At 42.3% G+C, this 14,055-nt stretch overlaps 1 protein-coding gene across 25 annotated transcripts in view; it reads right to left on the minus strand.

The window, feature by feature from the left end:
* Positions 1 to 14,055, minus strand: part of RBFOX1 (RNA binding fox-1 homolog 1) — a 1,358,182-nt gene that overhangs the window by 552,733 nt on the left and 791,394 nt on the right. For all 25 annotated transcript variants that reach the window (XM_036226176.1, XM_036226155.1, XM_036226160.1 and 22 more), the window contains one exon: positions 10,002 to 10,043. In XM_036226176.1, the coding sequence (XP_036082069.1) occupies positions 10,002 to 10,028 (27 nt within the window). In that variant the 5' untranslated portion in view covers positions 10,029 to 10,043. The remainder of the gene's footprint in view (positions 1 to 10,001; positions 10,044 to 14,055) is intronic.

Below are 14,055 nucleotides of genomic sequence, written 5' to 3' on the forward strand. Positions count from 1 at the left end.
TTCACGTCCCTGTCTCCAAATACTGCCGCCTTCGAGCGGGCGGGAGTTCGGATTTGCACATATAAATTTTGGGAGACACAGTTCAGCCCCTAACAACATGATCATGTAGCATCTCCAGTGTGAGGCTAGGACATCAAGATATTTTACCAGCAAGGTTCTAGAAAATGTCACTTTTTATAAACACCTCAGGTGGCCTTCCGAGGGTACCCTGAGAAGCATTAAGTAGGGGATGTCTGATAATCTCTTTTCACTCCTCTTTTACCTGCAGGTATGTGTGCGGGTGATTCCTTTGTGACCAAAAGGGAGGATATCTTACCTGCACAGGGAAGGCTCCAATTACCCTGAAAATCAGACTTCTTTTCACACGCCTCCCGGGCTCATGACGACTCAAGGAACTGCACAAATGTAGGTAAAACAACAGGCCTTATGTTTGGCATAAACTACTAACAGTTCCCTTCCCCCGGTCCACCAATGCACAGAGGCATTGGGGAACCATTCTGAGGAAATAACACAAGAACCGGCTTTCAGCAAACCTTGAACCGAACGCCGCTATGCAGTTCTCCCAAGTTTACCCCAGTGTGCCAGTAAGGATTCTTTGATCACAGGCAAAAGGAATGGGCTCCTACTAATTTGGCAGGGAAAACAGACCAAAAAAAAAAAAAAAAAAAAGATCACTGGAAGAATATGAGATAGCTCGAGGGAGGAATGGATCACCAGGTTTAACTGTAAAAGAAGGAATGAGGGTGGACTTGCTTGGAAGACTGGCTAGGAGAAGCAACCCCTCGCTCAGCCTTACCAGGATGTCACCGCTGAAATGAATCAACTCTAGCTTTTTATCATTTTTTTTTTTTTGCCTTTTGTGTATGGCTGCATTCAACATCTGCTATCATTTAAATGTGTATGCATCTCACCTCCTCCCCTCCCCAATTCACATATTGAAATCCTAATGCCCAATATGATGGTGTTAGGAGGTGGGGCCATTGGGAGGCTATGTGGTCATGAGGGTGGAGCCCTCAGGAATGGGGTTAATTACCCTTATAAGAGAGACCCCCACAGAGCTCCATGGGCCCTCCCACCATGCCAGGACGCAGTGAGAAGCCTACAACCTGGAAGAGAAACCTCAGGACCATGCTGCATGCATCCCTGATCTCGGAATTCCAGCCTCCAGAACCACGAGAAACCGTTTCCATTGTTTACAAGCCACCCAGTCTGTGGTGTTTTGTTACCGCAGCCGGAAAGGCCCAAGACAACGTCCAAAGTCTTGGGACAGAGTATCCCATTGGCCGGCCTTGGCCATATCTAGAGCCCTTGGCTTGATTGATCATCTCTCCAAAGGCTGAACGCATGAGGGAAGAGAATTAACCCTAAAAGGGCAATGGAGTGCTGGCTAGCTCAGGGTGGGAAGGTTTTCTGGCTGCCAACAAAAAGCAAGCAGGTGGCCCGTAGCCCCACGCCACTTAACCGCACACATGCACAGCCTGAAGAAGGGTTCTGCCAGGCCAGGAATGAGGGTGGCGGGTCTTGCCATCACCATGACACTTGCCTCCTCCTGTCCCCAAGCAAAGGAAACTAACTTGCCCCATTTCCTTTTCCCATCAAATTGGCTTTTTTTTTTTTTCTTTCTTTCTTTCCCAGATTGGTATTTAGATCTCAGAAGAACAGAGCAGGAGGATAAGCCCTCGCTGAGGCATTGGTCACAGACATGAGGAGCAGCTATGACAAATCGAAATGTCAGCATTATTAGCAGTTTTGCTTGAAGCTGAATGGTACTGATTTAATGATAAAACCAGAAATGGGACAGATTCGCCCTGGACATGGGGGACGATGATTTTGTGATCAGGGCGAAAATTAAAGGAAGGGGATGGGAGAATGAACATGAGGCCAAGTGTCGTCATTGGGACAATGGTGGAGCCTCCCCCAGAGGAAGTGTGAGAATGCCTGGCGAGACTCAAAGGAAGACAATTAATTAACATGCCTGCAAGTTACAGGATTCAGCATCTGAGATTAGGGAGGTGGCCAACCTGGACACTTCTTTATGTAATTCAGGAACATTAAAATCTGTAACTAGTTGGCTGGTTTCTCAACCCACTCTCCTTCACGCCCACCAGTTGATGGCCTCACCAACATTGGGGAGCACAGGAGATCTGTACAGATGAGCGTGAAATGGAAGGTCTGGTGAAGACCGTGTTCTTTTAAAACATTTTTACGTCTTTATGAGTTTCTTATCTTGGCGGCAAAAGCCGTCCTTGGAGCTGTTTCTGGAGGTCTGAGTTTTTGCAGCTTCCACACGTAGAGAGCTAATTACTCTGGGATAAACGCCCTTTGGTTGGGGAAAATCACTGGGATGCAACCATTAGTTAAATAAGATGAAAGCAAAACTTAAGTGGTTTGTTTTTCTTGTGCGTGAACACACATAGACATACATGGAACCTGCAAAAAGCTATACAGGGACACTCTGGTGGCGATCTGAGGCCTGTGCCCTGAGGGTCCTCTCTCTAAGTCACCCCGCACTGCTGGGCTTCTGCTATGTCCTGAGCATCCCGCCTGGCTGTGCTCGTCACTGAAGTCTGACATGGGCTGAGTACACTCCAGGTGTTAATGGAGGATGATGTTCACGCATGCTGAAGACAGAACAGTCTCGACCAGCAAGTTACTAGCATTCATTAAGAAAGGACAGATTCCTGGATCAGCAGAATGGCAGTCTGCAGAGGACAAGTGCTGAGATGTGTATGTGTGGGAAAAGTGTCGCCCTTGTCGAGGACTTCCAGAAATTCCTTGCTGGGGGATCCTGAGAAAAAGGGTCAATTTGCTCTTCCATTCTAGACTAATGGAGTTCTGAGTCATTAGGTGGGCATGTGAAAAGGAGCATAATTTTATTTTGTATTTCAAGCCCTTGGATTAACTATCTATACGTCGGAAGCCATCTCACTTGGGAATGGGGGAAGGTAGTTCAGTGGAAGCCCTTTAGAGCAAGGAATCATTTTTAAAGAGACACAGAAATATCTTAATTCTTTTGTTTTAATGTCAAATATGTTCATGTGCATGATATTGTTGGTCTTTGTTGTTAATCCAAGGCCTTTTCTTTCAATGATTTCTCTGCTGACTGAAATCCCTCACCATCCTTCCCATATAAACCTCATTCGCATTTCAGAAACCCCAGTAGAGTGCAGCCAATTATGGCCTGTTCTTGTAAATAAAGTTTTATTGGAACACAGTCTTGCTCATTTATTTTGTCTTTGGCTGCTTTGGTGTTGCAATGGCAGTATCGAATAGTTGCAGGAGAGACCATATGGCCTGTGTGGCCTAAAGTAGCCATCATCCAGCCCCTTACAGAAAAAGTTTGTTGACCTTTAGTCTACAGTATCAGTTCTGGTTTTATTTAAAGCAGACTGAGAATTTCAAGCTACATCTGAAGAATCTTAACTGCAGAATCTTCTCAGATTTCTGAGAGTATATTTTTTTCCCCACACTAACATTTTATAATCCTCTCTCACTCATAACTAATCCAAATAATGTTTGATGCTTGCTTTCATAGAATGCTTCCAAACCATTAATTTGGTTTTCATAGAAACAGCTCTTTTTCTTATTGCACTCATTTTTCATCAGTTTCCATAATATTCCACTAAATAACGTAATTACAACAACAAGAGCAGCTGGCAGGAGCAGGTCTGGAAATAAATACGACGGACTCTCGCCAAGCAGACACCTCTGTGGGTGAGGACAAAGGTAAGGTCGTACAAAAGAGTCACTTCACAGGATGCCATGGGCATCTGTCAATACGGTTCAGAAAGGCACTCAACAGTATGTGTTAATCTGGTAAGTTTGACAAGTGGAGGCCGATTGGGTAAGCTTCTTCCATCTGCATCCTCCTACATAGCAACTCTCATTTCAGGTATTTATCGATTGCACAGGTAGAATTTTTCGTCGTGGTTATTTGACAAATGCATATCTTCTCCACGAGCCTGTAAGGTCTAGGAGAACAGGAACTGTGTAGGTTTTGGCATACCACCATCTCTCTATTACCCAGCATGGTGACTGGCGTATGTATGGTTCGTGATCAGAACTGTTTCTTGAATAAATAACAGAATGGAAGCAGGCGCTCCTACAATAAGACGTTCTAAAACTGTAGTCACAAAACATGAGTCTCGTGAGGTCTCACCAAGGACCAGGGCTTTACATTGCTTTCCCTGCTGAGAACATGGAGGAAGGGCCGGGCTTTAGAAGGGTGGGGGAAAGAGAGACAGGGCAAAGGGGTCTCCGGTTCTGATAGCTCACTTCCAAAGCAGTTGGGACGTTTCAGTCTCTGATGCCCGGACGAAGGCAATGGGTTTGAGCCAAGATGATCATTAGTGATTTGCATGCTGCAATCTCTATCACTCTTGCATCCAGCAGAAAGGAGAAACTTGCTTCTAACTGGCAAATTAAATATTGATAGCACAGATCTGCTCTACGACATCTTTCACAAGGCTGGCACCAGAATTTTGGTGTTTCTAAAACTTCAGTCATTTGTATTCCAATGTCACGATTTTTGCCATAACTGCAGGCAATCTGTAACACTATGTAGTTAATACTTATCTTTAAAGCAACTTGTTTTTAAGCTAAATTGATGTATTTCCCAAAGAAACTTTGTGTTGCCACTGGTGATGGAAAACGAGTATCAGGAGTCATAAATAAGAGTTAATGGGAAAAACCCATTAATATCGAACGATTGATTATTAAGAAATTTCTATACCACTTTTCTAAGAACCTCATATACATTAATTATTTTAATCTTTGTTTGCAACACACACACTCAGACACACAACTTTATCTCCATTATACAGAGGAGGAATCAAGGCACAGAGAATTAAGTAACAAGCACAGGTAATCTCAGAGTCTAGATTTTTATCCCAGGAGGCCTAGCTCCAGACTTCTTTTTCTTAAATACTGCATTTTGCAAACAATGTTTTAAAACTCTAGATAGATGCTTTGGCTGCTGCAGGCTCTCAGCCTGAGGCACACTCCCTTTCAGTTAAAAAGAGAGCTTAGAAGTTGTTAGAGACTTGTTAAAGGCACTTTACTTTAAACAGAGTTTCTCATTGACATTAAAAAAAAAATTGAGAAAGAACTGAAAAGGGAATAACCTTCTCAGTTATTCAGCCTTTCTTACAGACTTGATGTTTACCTACTGAAAGCTGTGAGTACCACACAGGGTAGGTGTCTCACACTTTGGGAAATACAGAGCGACTAGCTGCGTGGAGCACACCCAGGATTCTTTGCTCAGCTCCTATCTCCAAGTTTGGAGAGCAGAGGGGACATTCTTGGGGATATTTACTCAGCGGGCAATGGCTCTTTCCTTGGTTGGCCCTGGGCAACTAGGTTCATTTAAACCACTTCCCTGGATGCAGCTGATTGGACCAGAGTAAACGACTGACCCAGGGAGAGCCAATCAGCATCCAGAATCAGGATGCATGACTAGTTAGTTCCTACATCTGTGGGAACTGATGCAGCATAAATCCCAGGAGCTGGAAGGTGCCGGGTGCATAGAAAGGGTAGAGAGTACATTTTTCAAAAGGAAAAATCCAGAGTGGACTCACGAGGAGAAACAAAGACAGGAGATGAGAAAGCATTGCCTGTGTTCTGACAGCTTTCCAATTCCGAGCTCCTTGGGAGGCCTGACTGCACGCTTTTTCTGCTTAGGCTAGCCCGAATCGGTCCTTATCCTTTGCTTAACTGAGTGCAAGGCAGGTTTCTTCTGAAGACACCACCATGGCATCCACTACAGAACTTGCCTTTTGAATTGTTTTGAATGCAAGGAGCTGGGTGGGAACCAACATGCCCTGAATGTCTATATCCTCTTCCTAGTGGAGGAGGAACATTCGGGCTACTGCCATATTAACAGCAGTGAACATTAATGATTGGGAGTGGTGTGTGTGTGTGTGTGTGTGCATGTGCACGTGTGTGTGTTGTTGTTTAGAAGTGCTTTATGGAAGTCATTCCATGCAATCAACAATCCTTTGAGGAAAATATCCCTTGCCCTATAAGTATACCATCTTTCTAATGGGTAGATTGCTGAGGGAGACCAGGGCTACTGAGGTCATACGATTTCTCTCTGACTTGTTTATTTGTTCATTTGTCACTTCCAGGTGACGGAGAGGTCGGTGTTGATGGCTGGCTTGTGACAACTGCACAACAAGCGGTGGCACCCACCTGTTGGCAGTGACCCTGGCACAAGCCAGTAGACACAGACCACAGAGTCAGGAGTGCTTCATGGACAGATTTCATGGCGGGCCGTCTGGACCATCTCCCCAGCAGAACACGGCAACGATTTGAAACGTGAGCTAAGGAGAGGGCTAAGTGTACTCTAGATTAAGTCAACTTGGGATGGAGGAATAAATAAGTTTTCTGTTCTGTAGTTTGATCACTGAGGACATGAGCCATCCCAGCAGCTTCTGAGAAGGGTGACTCATGATTAGGAGTTACTGGCTGATGACCTCGTGGCTAGGAAGCTTGTGGGCGGTCTCTTTGGGGCTGAACTGCGTCCTGGGTGAGGTGTCTCACGTCTGCTGTCAGCACTTGATGCTGAGGGGGAATGAGCCAGTTTTGCATCACGGGTGATTGCAAAGAGCATAAGCCAAAGACCAAGGGAGTGCCAAGCTGGGTAAAAAGGCCAGGATGAGGAGATGTGACCTGTGGGAGATGAAACTGGCAGAGAAAGCATCTATTTTAAATTCCACAGCCAGGGTTCGGGCACTAACTGAGGCTTTCCATGGATTTCCCACGGTCACGTATGTGGTATGAAAGGAGGCAAATGAAGGAGCCAACAGGAAGCTAAGGTGTGAGTGACATAAAGGGCCCATGTGGACTCCTTCTGTGGCAGACCCTATTGAGCAGCTCCAGCAAAGCCCTTTACCTCTTCCTCCAGTTTAAGCAAATCCTCTTTTTGTTCATGTGGTAATGTTCCTGTCCTGGGGGATGAATTAAGGCTGCTGGAGCCAATCACTGAGACCTCAGGTCAGTGAGAGTGACTGACGTGGAGAGTGGCCAATGAGATCTAAGAGAACATTGCAGAGAAGGCTTCCGTGAATGATTTTCTTCCAACAGTATGCAAGGACTCTGAGGAAAGCCTCCTCCGCCTGGTTCCTCCTCATGAGACTTGCCATGCGAGCAAGTGATGCTTCTTCTTCACTTTGGAAGGAGGAAACAAAGGCCAAGAGAAGCACGAAAAATTCCAAACCACTGCCCTGCTACCAAAAATCTCCTGAATCAAGCCTTTTCTATAATTTATAGACGTTAGCATCCTAACTGGAAAAAAAAAAAGATATAATTTTCAAAAATGTTTCTCAGAGTGCGCTCTGCATCCAAAGATGTTCTATCATCAGATGAGTCTGCAAAAACTTGTATATTACAGCCACTTCTCTATATTTCACGTGTGCACAATAAAGGCTCTGAGAAGTCCTACATTTTTAAAAAATAGTTTGACTTCCTCTAACTTTGCATTTCCTAAAATTAATTAATCATAGTTTGTTTGTTTTTTTTTTAGATTTTATAATATCTTCTAGAACAAGTACCTCGCAGAGTCCATTTTGGAAGAATTAGTTTAGGATTTGTGAGGAAACGAGAGAGAGCAGAAGGAGCCGGTCTTGGATGTGCCAAACCCTACAGTGTCCACATGCACGAAACATGCACGAACACGTGTATCTTTCTGCATTATCTTCTGTAACTAAACCGATATCTGTTTTTCTCCCATTCACTCTCTTTCTAAGAAAAATAATAATAATAATGCGATTAAAGAAAATGTATTTCGTCGAGGTGGCCAGGTCTTAGCATTTCATATCAGAACCAAATTTCTTTCAACTGCCCCTCCGCCCCCCAATAAAACCAAAAAAAACAAAAAACAAAAAACAAAAAACAAAAAACAACAAAAAACAAACAAAAAAAATCTCCTTAAGAAAAAAATCACCTTAATCAAGAAAGTTTTCTTTTCAGGTAGAACAGGGGTGCGTATACACACAAGACAGAAAAGGAGGGAGATCAAAGAGAGAGACAGAGGATGGGAAAGGAGGAGACAAAATATGCCCGGAGAAGGTGGTGAAGGCAAGATAGCGGATAACAGCACTGGTGTCTCTCAGGAGGCTTACGAGTCAGATGGGCAGGAAGTGAAAACTCCACTGTACTCCCTTTGGTATCATTTAAATTTTGAACCCCATCAGTCTGTATTCCATTGATGTAAATGTGCTATCGATCCAAAACCTTGATTAGTTTAAAATGTAACCACAGAGACTGCAACGGCAATGACCAACAAAGCACCAGTTCATGACACCAGAGGTGGTCTTAGAGGGAGCTTCTGAGGTCACACTTCGGACTCAACTCTATGACCGGTTGTGCCAGACCACGGCTTGGATTCATTTCACAGCGTGGGAAGGGCGCCATCCTTATTCCTAAATCCCACCCCCGTGGCCAGGGTCCTCATCGGTGCGAAATAACAAACCCCCCAAACGTGTCCTTAATTTGCCACACAAGTCTCATTTGCAACAGAGATTGTGATATCATCTTAATGCTGATGAATTTATCAGGGACTCCCAGAGACAAAAGCGCACACACATTCCTCTTTATCTAGCTCTGACCTAGTTCTGGCCACCGTCCCCATCCACACAGGAAGAGAAATCTGAAGTTGCAATACATTATTTACTAGGATGAACCAGTAATTCAGACTGCAGGGGGAAAAGCAATAAGAGAGCTCAGGAAAGCTTAAACCACCTTGAAGGCTGTTTCATGAAGGAGTCACAACTAATGTAGACACAGGTACTTAGGACTGAAGTGGGTAGAGATGAGAGGTTAACAGACCATGCTGGGAGACCGCATAAAATAAATATGCATAAAAAAAAGAAGAAACCATCAAATCACTTTCTCGGTTCCATGCAATTGGATACTGGTGTTTGCTTTACATAAGGATTTAACAAACCTGATGCCAACAGCAATTGTAAAATGGAAATACCTCTAAATCATCATCATCTTAAGACCAGCATTAAGTGAATTCTCTGAAAAGTTACAAGTAGCATTAAAATTATTTAATTCATTTTTCTGATTTATTAGATACCTTTGAGCACAATGGTCGCCCAACCCCAAAACGCACTACTATGATTTTAAAGCAACAGATTCGTCTAGTTTTTATAGTAATGTGAAAACATGACTATAAGGCACATCGTCCAGTAAAAACTGCCAACTTCCATCAGTGACATTAAAGATAGGCCAATTATGACTTCAAACTCATCCATCCATAACATGAATGCATTTAAAAAAAAAATATACAAGTGTAGGGGGAAAACTCATCCCGCTATTTCTTAAAATCCCATACCCATGCCAAGAAGGATGTCAACCATGACACCGGGAAGGCAGTAGTGTCACTGAGCTCCATTATAAGCAAACCACTCTCTCCTCATCCAGGGAACACGTTTTGCATCTAGGATGCTTGAGCACTGAGTTTCATTTTTAAGAGGGCAAATCACATTTGAGCGTTAACCTCCTCTCCCCTCCTGCATCACAAATGCCACAGAAACTAAAAGGTCTGCGGAGGACTTGCATTCTCCTAGAAAATGCCTTGACATATTAGTGGTTCACCTACTCCAGTTAACAGCGAGGGAACATTTCAGCCACTCAGCAAACAACCTGGTATTCACATTAAGAAGGCAGCAAGACATCCTTTTGACCTTTGTTATTACTTAGACCTCATGTTGTACATAAAAAGAGTACAATGTTGTCAAACAAATTCCAGAAGAGAAGTATTTATTGCTGAATCTAAATCAAAAAATCCATATCTACTATAATGGCACTTCAAAAGAAGATATACTGTATTTACCAGCTCAATCAATACTAAATTAGCTGGGATAAATATTTTCAACTCTACCAGTCTTAAGATGAAGCCCGTTGTTTAGAACCCTGTGTCTTGGGAGAGACAAGGAAATTTTCGCTTATCACACAGAAACGAAAACCAGGAAGTATTTTACAAGCGGTTCACCTACCCTTAGCTGCTCTCTTTCACAATTCATCTGTTGTCTTGAAACCTACAAAGAAAAAGAAAAGGGGGGGGGGAATCAGAAAGTTCCACATAAAAACAACATGAAAGAAAAAGGAAAGTAGCTTCTAATCACTCAGCTTAAAGCAGATCCAGAATTAATTAATTATGTATGCAATTTTTTTTTTCTTTAGGACTAAATAATTTGTTTAATTTTCTTTAGGATACCTAAGCTTCATTTGGTATTTCAACTGTGTGATCCAGAAACACAATTAGGATGAGCTAGAGTCTTGAAGGGGGATGAGGAGAGAGGTCCAAAATCTTGGCGTGAAATCCCCCTTGCCCTCACAAGAGCAAGTATTCGTTCTTGACGGTCCACTAGAGATGGTTGGGAACAGTCACTGGGCATCGCGTAGTGTCTTCTTCGATGTTAAGGTTACATTTTACCATCCAGTTCCAAAAAGGTGGTCGTAAGTTCTCATAGGACTGTGTAGAGGTGAATTCTGAGGTCAGAGCTTCTATCAGGGATAGAAATCCTGATCAGTTGGTGGTCTCTAAAAGCTCAAAAAGGAGAGACTAGGGATATATATGTCATGCACCGCTTGTCCTCGTCCTACCAAGATGTGCTTCTTAAAAATCAAGGATGCTTCTTTAGAGTGACCATATAATCTATTGTCCAAACAGGAGCGGACATACGTGAGTTACAGGAGTGGGCGGGGTTTAACGATTATGCCGGGGACAGTATATGTGCAGTGGAACCGAGAAAGCAAACTGGGACACGGGTCACTCCACCTCTCTGGGACTGGCTGACTCTCCCTTCGACTCAAACAGCTCAGCCAAAAAGAAATTTAGGTCCACTTCCATAATCTATCCTGTGTAGTTCTGTTATTTATCTATTTATTTTTTTAATGAATGGAGCAATCTCTGACTCCTAGCATCTGACTGTATATTGCAAGTTTTTGAAACTTTTACTAAAGGATAAGAAGGTTTTGGAACTGACTTTTGATGTATATTTTATATATTTTTCACTGAAAGTTTCTATTTTACTTTCTCTAAGACAAAAACAGGAATCTTTATTTAGGAGATGCCAGAGCCCCAAATCTATAAATCTGTGCTTTGCCATGTGCCTTTTAACCTAGAAATATCACTTCTAAGAATAGCTCCTAAGAAAATAAGCAGAATACACATATATGTTTAGTTACATGTCAATTAACTGCAGCATTCTTTATGAAAGAAAAACACTGTAAACATGACAATGTGTAATAATGGGAACATTTAAAATAAATTATAGGACGCTGATATGATGGCATAACATGCAGCATTTAGCACCATGGTTTTGAAAAATAGAGCTGAGAAATGCCCAAAAGGCACTATTTAGTTTTTTAAGAAAAGAAGCTACAGAGGTGCACAAATGTTATGATTCCTATTTTGTTTTTAAAATACAGTGAGACAGATCATTAAGTAGAAGAAACAAAGATAAAAGAAAGAGGAAAAGGCTGGGAGGAAATATTCCAAAATATTAAAAAGGAAATGAGTACTATACAACACACACACACATGCGCGCGCGCACGCGCGCGCACACACACACACACACACACACAGACTAAATTATACACTAAAATAGTTGACTTTATGGCATGTAAATTATATCTCTACAGACTGTTCAAAAATAAAAGAGGGCAAATCTATAAAGATTAGTAGTCGCCAAGGGATTTAAGGGAGGGGAAATGAGAAACAATGGGGGAGAAATGGGTGCGAATTTCTTCCTGGGTCTGGAGTTTCCATTTGGGTTAATGAAAAAGTCTTCAAACTGAACAGTAATGGTCACGCGATGTCGTGAATGTATTTAATACCCCCAAATTGTAGACTTTATAAACCAGCTAAGATGGTCAGTTCTATTTTATGAGTATTTTCCCACAATAAAACAAAGTGGGCGTGGGGTTCTGATTCTGGTAAGATGGAATCCGACATGCCTCACCCTGTCTCTGTCACTCAACGCCATTGTAAATGCCGGATGGGATGCGTGCAGCAGCTGTCTGACGCCTCTGAAAAGCAACCAGGAGCAGGTGGAGTGAGGAAGAAGACCAGAATTCAAAGTCCCACCAGAGAAGTGGTGAGTTCGAGGCAGCCTGGAGCCCAGAAGTGGGCAGCCACACACAGACAGAGAGAGATGCCCAGCCCCCCGGGAGAGGGAAACCTCTTCTCTGGTCCCAGGAGGTGGGACACCCCGACCCCTGTGGATTTATTTCTCTCCATGTGTCCTCTTTCCACTTGGCACCAAAAGCGGGTTCAGTCACAGAAGCACGTGAACAGCGTAAGAAAAGCATCAGCTTTCTGGCTGGTGGATAAAATGTAGAGTCCTAGGAAGCCAAAAACGTTTCGAGGATCCGGAGAGGGAAGAGGGAGGTCATTTGGGGAAACGACTCCATGCTCTACACTCATGTCTGAGCCTCATGTGTGTGGACGTGACCCTCATGGACAGCACAGACTATAAGAATGGAACTGGATAGCACACACCAGGTCCCACCCCGGCCACTGCGATGTGCACTCATGGGACAGACCCAGCTATTACTGCAAAGTCGTATTTCGACTACAGAGCTGACATTAGAAACAAAATGTGCAGAAGGTGGTAGAAACTTTTAGCCTGAATCCAACTGGATTGAGTGATAAAACTAAAATATCAACAATTTTCAGAGGATTTAAACAAGACCCAGAGTCTAAAAACCTAAGAGCCAATATATCCAGGACACAACCAAAACTACCTGGCATCCGAAGAAACAGGAAAACCCACGCTCACACAGAAGAAAACAGTCATAGACATGAACGCCAAGATGATACGGATGTGAGAATTATCCAATAAAGATTCTGAGCAGCTTTTACCAACATGCTCCAAGAATTACATTGAAAAAGATGAATATAGACGGTACTGGCGAAAAAATAGACGATATGAAGAAGAACCAAATGGAAATTTTAGAACTGTAAAAACAATAACCTAAATTAAAAAAAAAAAAGAAAAACTCTCCGAATACACTTAAATGTAGAATGGAAAGAATAGGGGAAACCCGGCGAACTTGAGTACACATCAATAAAAAGTATCGAATCTAAAAACAGAAAGAAAAAAAGTGGAAGAGAGAAAGAAAAGAAAGAAAGAAACTCAGGAACCCATAGAATCATAGCAAAAAGTGTAACAGCCGGGTCACTGAAATTCTAGAATAAAGATAGAAGTCACTGAAAAAAGTTATTTGAAAAAAAAAAATGGCTGTACAGTCCTCACATTTAGCAAAAGACAGAAACCCACACTTTCAAGAAGTTCAGCAAATCTCGCAGAGGTAGACCCAAAGAAATTCACATCCCTGTGTAATCGAAACTGCTACACCTGAAAACAACAATAGCAACAACAACAAAAACAAAACCTTCTGAAAAAAGCCAAAGACAAATGATGTAATACTGGTGAGAAAGCAACAATTCAAGTAACTGTGAATTTCTCATTTAACTAAACAAACCAAAACCAAGGAGGCCAAAAGAAGACGCCCACCAATTTTGTAAGTGCTAAAGGAAAAAAAGTGTCAACCCAGAATTCTAAATCCAGTAAAAATGTCCATTAGCAATGAAGGTGAAATATTCAGGAAACTAAGAAAATTCATTGCCAACAGACCTGCTTTAAAAAAATTGCTCCAGACAAAGGAAACAGAACACCAGAAGGAAACTCAAAGCATCAAAATAAAGTTAAAAAAAAAAAGGAAATGGTAAACATATTGATAAATGACATATAATCAATTAGTCTACTCCTCTGGAGTTCTTTCAAATGTATTTAATGGTTGAAAGCAAAAAAAAAAAAAAAATCGCAAAATTGTCTAATTTTTGTGGCATAGTTTTAATACATGTATATGCAATTCAGAATGGTTTTCAGTGTACGTATATGCAATACATAAGATAAAACCAACATAAAGAGAGGAGAGTAAGGGACACATATGGCAATGAGGTTTCTACATTCCAACTGCAATAGTAAAGTATTTGTTCTATGTAGACCGAGAGAAGTTAAGTATTACGTGTATTGGAAC

Source organism: Rousettus aegyptiacus, unplaced genomic scaffold (genome assembly GCF_014176215.1).
Source record: "Rousettus aegyptiacus isolate mRouAeg1 unplaced genomic scaffold, mRouAeg1.p scaffold_m13_p_8, whole genome shotgun sequence".
NCBI lineage: Eukaryota > Metazoa > Chordata > Mammalia > Chiroptera > Pteropodidae > Rousettus > Rousettus aegyptiacus.